The 5,040-nt window shown below is 46.5% G+C and overlaps 2 protein-coding genes across 2 annotated transcripts, besides 11 other annotated features; both read right to left on the reverse strand.

The window, feature by feature from the left end:
• Window positions 1–1,535: a mobile genetic element.
• Window positions 1–5,040: a sequence feature (heterozygous, non-Esmeraldo-like haplotype).
• Window positions 1,358–1,535: a mobile genetic element.
• Window positions 1,932–1,960: a sequence feature (AT_rich).
• Window positions 2,213–2,263: a sequence feature (A-rich).
• Tc00.1047053508863.10 (hypothetical protein, conserved) lies at window positions 2,443–3,006 on the reverse strand (the record flags this gene model as incomplete). Its single annotated transcript, XM_798885.1, has 1 exon — window positions 2,443–3,006. One exon carries the CDS (start codon window positions 3,004–3,006, stop codon window positions 2,443–2,445), a length of 564 nt encoding a protein of 187 aa, XP_803978.1.
• Window positions 3,062–3,106: a sequence feature (A-rich).
• Window positions 3,156–3,227: a microsatellite.
• Window positions 3,428–3,454: a microsatellite.
• Window positions 3,513–4,160, reverse strand: Tc00.1047053508863.20 (hypothetical protein, conserved; the record flags this gene model as incomplete). The annotated part of the gene is made up of 1 exon (XM_798886.1): window positions 3,513–4,160. One exon carries the CDS (start codon window positions 4,158–4,160, stop codon window positions 3,513–3,515), a length of 648 nt encoding a protein of 215 aa, XP_803979.1.
• Window positions 4,533–4,570: a sequence feature (AT_rich).
• Window positions 4,868–4,897: a microsatellite.
• Window positions 5,011–5,038: a microsatellite.

Raw genomic sequence — 5,040 nt, forward strand, 5'->3', positions numbered from 1 at the left:
CAGCCCCTCTGCCGTTTTTTGATGGGCGCCTGTATTGTGAGTAATTCCCTCTGGGGCGCACATTGCATGTAGATGCCTCGTGTCCAAAGATATGACAACGTTGGCATCGCACAGTGCGTTGGGTTTCTCGCCGATCGACGAAAAGCTGGGCTGCCCTCGCATAAGCGTCCGTCTGGTGAACAGCAGTGTGTAGACGGGCGCGCGGTTTGGAAAGCCGGATGCCGGGATCGGATGCAATTGTGAGCTGCATCCGGAATGTATTCAGTAGGGACCTCCCCAAATTCATGAAGCGATCGGTGGGATCCTGCAGGACTTCCGGCGCGCTGATCCACTCGACCAAATTGTCAAAGGCAAGTTTAACCTGCTCGTCGTCCTGTTGCCGGCATTGGTGTGCGCACCGGAGGTCGATAATGACTCCGGAGGCGCCCTCATTCCATACACGCGAGGGCCACGTAGTGACGTCGAATGCGCAGAAACTGCGGTCCTCTTCCATGGGTAATCGGGCGTCCAGGGGAGAAGTGCGGGAGGGCAACGGCGTGGAGGGGTGGAAATGTGGTCTCCCAACATTGCCGTGAGGGCGTCTGTAAGCCGCCGAGCTGTGTCGGGCCGCGCTGCTAGGCACTCCTCCAGCCATCAAGATATCCGTTTGATGCGGTAGTGTAGTTACGCTATCGTTGGCAACGTGTCGAGTAGCGGGGGACTCGTCCCGCCCAGCCGTCTCCGCATCCCGCGCGGTTTGTAGTGCGTTAAGGCGTGCCTCCCGTTCAGGGAGTTGAGCATTGAGGACTCCCAAGTTGAATTCGCGCTCCCGTAATTGGGCGCGATCGGCCTCCAACTGCTGTCGTAGTTCTAGGACCTGGTTGCCGGCCCCGGCGATATTGGATTCCCTTACCAATAGGTTAATTTGCGCCTCCTGAAACTGCGAGTTAAGCTGAGCATTTCGATTCTGCACGTCCGCGACGGCGTTCGCGTAATCAAAATTCAGGCGCTCCCTTTCAGCAGTGATGAGCCCTTGTTGGTGCCCCAACTCCCGGAATGCCCCCCATAGCGGGCAGGAGCGCTTTTGTCTCAAAATTAGGGATCTGAGGCGCCCGTAGGTTCGCAATATGTCCAATGATAGTAGAATCCTGCCATGCTTTAGAGACAGGTCCATGGAACAAGCATAAGCCTGTCGATGATGGGGCCACAGTTAACGTCTCATCCGACATCTGGTTACCATTAATAAACGTCAACTGCACCTGGGTCTCGCCACATTGGCACACCATTTCCCAGAGACGGGCGCCAATATCACACCACTCGGAGGGTGTGTAGGGAACCAAAGTCATTTCCTTAAACTTATCTGGCTGTGTGTCTGTAAAAAATAAAAGCAAATATTATCCGGCCTCTATCGGTTCCCGGCACCTACAAAGTCGCGTTCTTCCCAAAAGATTCATACGGTAGAAAGTATCATAAAGAATGCATTCATTTATCAGGATATACACATACATTAATTAAGCTAGCCAGCTCTCCCGTGATCATTCTTTTCACAAGCTCCTAAACGTGCCCTGGCAATCGTCGTGGGTTTCGCTTCTCCGGCCCCATTCCTTCCTATTGAAAATGAAAACGCGCCGCCGCGAGGGTTTTCGCGATGGCGAACCCTTTTGTACCCGCTAAAAAAAAAAGAAAAAAAGAGAAACAGCAGCGACTGCAAAAGAAAGAGCGGAGCAAACCTTCTCGCCACCCAAGAAAGGCAAGAACAACAACCAACGTCCCAACCTCGACAAAATGCATTTTCCCTCTTCACTCCAGACCTTTTGATCGGGGGAAAGGTGCGCCATAGGAATCACTCCTTTTTTAAGTTTATGGCAACATATTCATAATTAAAAAATAACTCCGGCACCGGAAGGAATTCGAGGGGGAACGTCCTTCTTGGTGAACCGTCATTCGCTGGGAAATTAAAAATTAGAAAAAAAAAAAAAAAGAGAGAAAGATGCTAAAAAGCACCTTTTCCACGCCTCCCGTTTCGAGGGGAGAGGCGTGTTGGTCCAAAGCGCTCGCATTCTAAAAAGAAAATACCACGATGGCACATTGGGGGGAAAAATATATTGGGCACTCTTCACAAACGAAAATAAAACCAGGTGATTCATTCAGCTCGAGTTCGAAAAACAAAACAAACAAAATAAAACACGCGCACTGCGGAACCGCTTGTTATTCATAATAATAATAATATAGGAAAGAAAAAAGAAAAAGGAGAAGCACACAAAAGAAAAAAAAAAGACCAAAATATTTCTACAAACACGCATAGACTACTTTCTCGTGAGATACATCTGGTGAGGCAATTATTTACTTGTTTATCTGCCTGTTTTTATTGGGGTTCTGTTCATCGGATCGTCCAATTGAGTTGGTCGTATTCCTGATCAGTTCGTTCCCTTTTTTTTTTTTTTTTTGCTTCATCCCAATTACTCAGCGCTTTGCATAAACGCAGCAGCTGCAACAGGCGACAACAGCAAATGTGATGAGCATCAGCGCACCCACCACAGATCCCATGAAAATCATGCTCCAAAAAATGATTGAGGGTCCCCTGTCACTTTTTCCATTTTCAGGCACATAGACACTTACGAGGACTGCCTTCCCAGGCCCAGGATACAATGCCAGCACTGTCTGAAAGTTTGATCGGGTGATCATGGAGTTCACCTCCTCTGGCCCCCAAACATCCTGAAGATCCGGGGTGGGAGCGGTACTCAGCACAACCTGCAGCACCTCGACTTGGGCTTTCAGTTCGCCATCGGCGGAAAGGGATGTTACGTTGACGGTGGTGTTGAAGGCGTACTTGCGCAACAACTGGAGAGTAATACTGTCCACAAGGGCTGCTTCTAGAACCGTCTTCTTGCCGCTTACCACAGGGCCCCAGTTGGAACCATTAAAAACAATGAGGTGCTCGGACGTCGACTGCTGTGCGGAGACGGGAATGGCGACGGTCAAAAACAGTAAGGCGGCAAAAAGAAGAACCAGTTTCCCTTTCACCATCTCGTCGTAGGCGCTCAAAAAACTCTTTAGCTAAAAATTGGGTCTCATTAGAAGTAAAAAGAAAAAAAAAAAGGGGGGAAAAAAAAAACAGAAAGAAAAACATGTTGGTCTTTGCTGGTTGAACAGTTTTTACTCATACGTCTGCTGAAATACACATGTACATATGTGCATGCACATGTGATGCAAGATACATGTATTTTAAATGTATATATGTATGTATAGAAAATGATCCACACAATTAATAGGGGGGAGTGTTGAGGGGGGGGGGGAAGAAAAAAGGAAAAAAAAAAAAACGTTTCGCATGCGGCGGCACGCGGGGGCGTATATATTTATTTGCATACATGTGGAAGAAAACGAAATTTGTGGTAATTTAACCGCACATACCCCACCCACGCAATCAGAGATTGAAAAATCATCAAGCAAAAAAAAAAAAAAAGGAAAAAAAAAATGGCTTAATCAGTGAGAATTAAAGCAACACATAAACACACTCAATAATAATTATAAAACTATTTTCTATATTTGGACTTATTTTGATTAAAATGATACAACTCATCTTCATCTTCATCATCTTCATCTTCATCACTTCTGCAGCAGCAATGACAGCACATCCACACAAACAATACAAAGAGGCCAAACGCCATAGCAACGAAGGTACATCCTCCCAGGAAGTATAAAGATCTTAACACATCTTCATAGACCTTTATATTCTTACTGAAGGTGGGAATTTGCACACTGATGACAGTTGCCCTTTCCGGACCTGGATAGAGTGCCAGTGTGTTGCTGAATTCGCCCTGAGTGATCATAGAATTGGCTTCGTCCGGTGGCCAGAGGTGCAGGAGACGTGAGCTGGGACCCTTACTTAACAAAGCCTGCAGCACGGTGACGTGGACCCTCAGATTTTTATTGAATTCCACAGATGACACGTTGATGATGGTCAAAAAGGCATACTTGCGCAGCAACTGGGGTCCAATGTCCTTGATGAGGGCTGCCTTTAGCTCCGTCAATTTATTTTGCACCACGAACTCCCAATTGGGGCCACCGAACACAATAATGTGCTCCGACGTCGACGGTGAGGATTGTGCGGAGGCGAAAGGCACGATATGCAAGTTCAGCAGCAGCACAAAGGCAAAAAGAAGTACGTTTCTACCCTTCATCTTTTCACTGTGGAGTTTCAGCAAAATGTGGTTGCGTTTACGGAGTTTTATTCGAGCCGCAAAAATACCTTCTTGTGAGCCAAAAGCCAAAATAACAATAATAATACTAAAAGATGAGGAAAGAACTCGCACGCGTGTGTGTATGGGGAGGAGCTTGGAATGTGTATTGCAGAGGGTTAGGGGTTAGGGGAGGCAACACCAGCCACCATTCGTGCGCTCACTGCAATTGCGAACATTCCCCAAACTTTTTATTTAATAAAATGTTTATCAGAAGCCCTTGGACTGTTTTCTCCCCGCATCGTTTTTTCTTTTTCTTTCTCCCTCCTTCTCTCTCTTTTTACATCGCCACACTTGCTCACAAGAAAGCACCGGAAATATATTATATTATAAATAAAAATATATATTTTTTTCTTTTTGTAATTGAGAAGTAAAAGGATGCGCACCACCACCGTAAACCACTAAAAGGGAAAAAACAAAAAACAAAAACAAAATTTCTTAGCAGCAGTGATCCAAGCAAAAAACAGGGAATATGATTTTTTTTTTTTTTTCGTTTGTGTGTTTGTGTCTCGCCCAGTTTGTTTCCCCCATCCCCCAACACACTCGTGCCCCGGAGACTCTCAGTTGAATATCAATAGGCCCAAACAAGCAAGCACAGGCATTGAGAAATGCAACTGCGTGTCGCGAGTTGGGGAGGAGACGGGGAGAGGGGAGAGGAAAGGAAAGAAAAGGAAAGGAAACACGAAGCGAAATCACTGGTGTCCCTCTCGTAGTTTGCAGAACGGGGAAGCACCACAAAACATACGCAAGAATGAGGGATTGGATGCGATGGGGGGAGGTGGGCCGGGGACCCAAAAAAAAAAAAAAAAAAAAAAAAAAAAGA

Source organism: Trypanosoma cruzi, genomic scaffold (genome assembly GCF_000209065.1).
Source record: "Trypanosoma cruzi strain CL Brener 1047053517081 genomic scaffold, whole genome shotgun sequence".
Lineage (NCBI taxonomy): Eukaryota > Euglenozoa > Kinetoplastea > Trypanosomatida > Trypanosomatidae > Trypanosoma > Trypanosoma cruzi.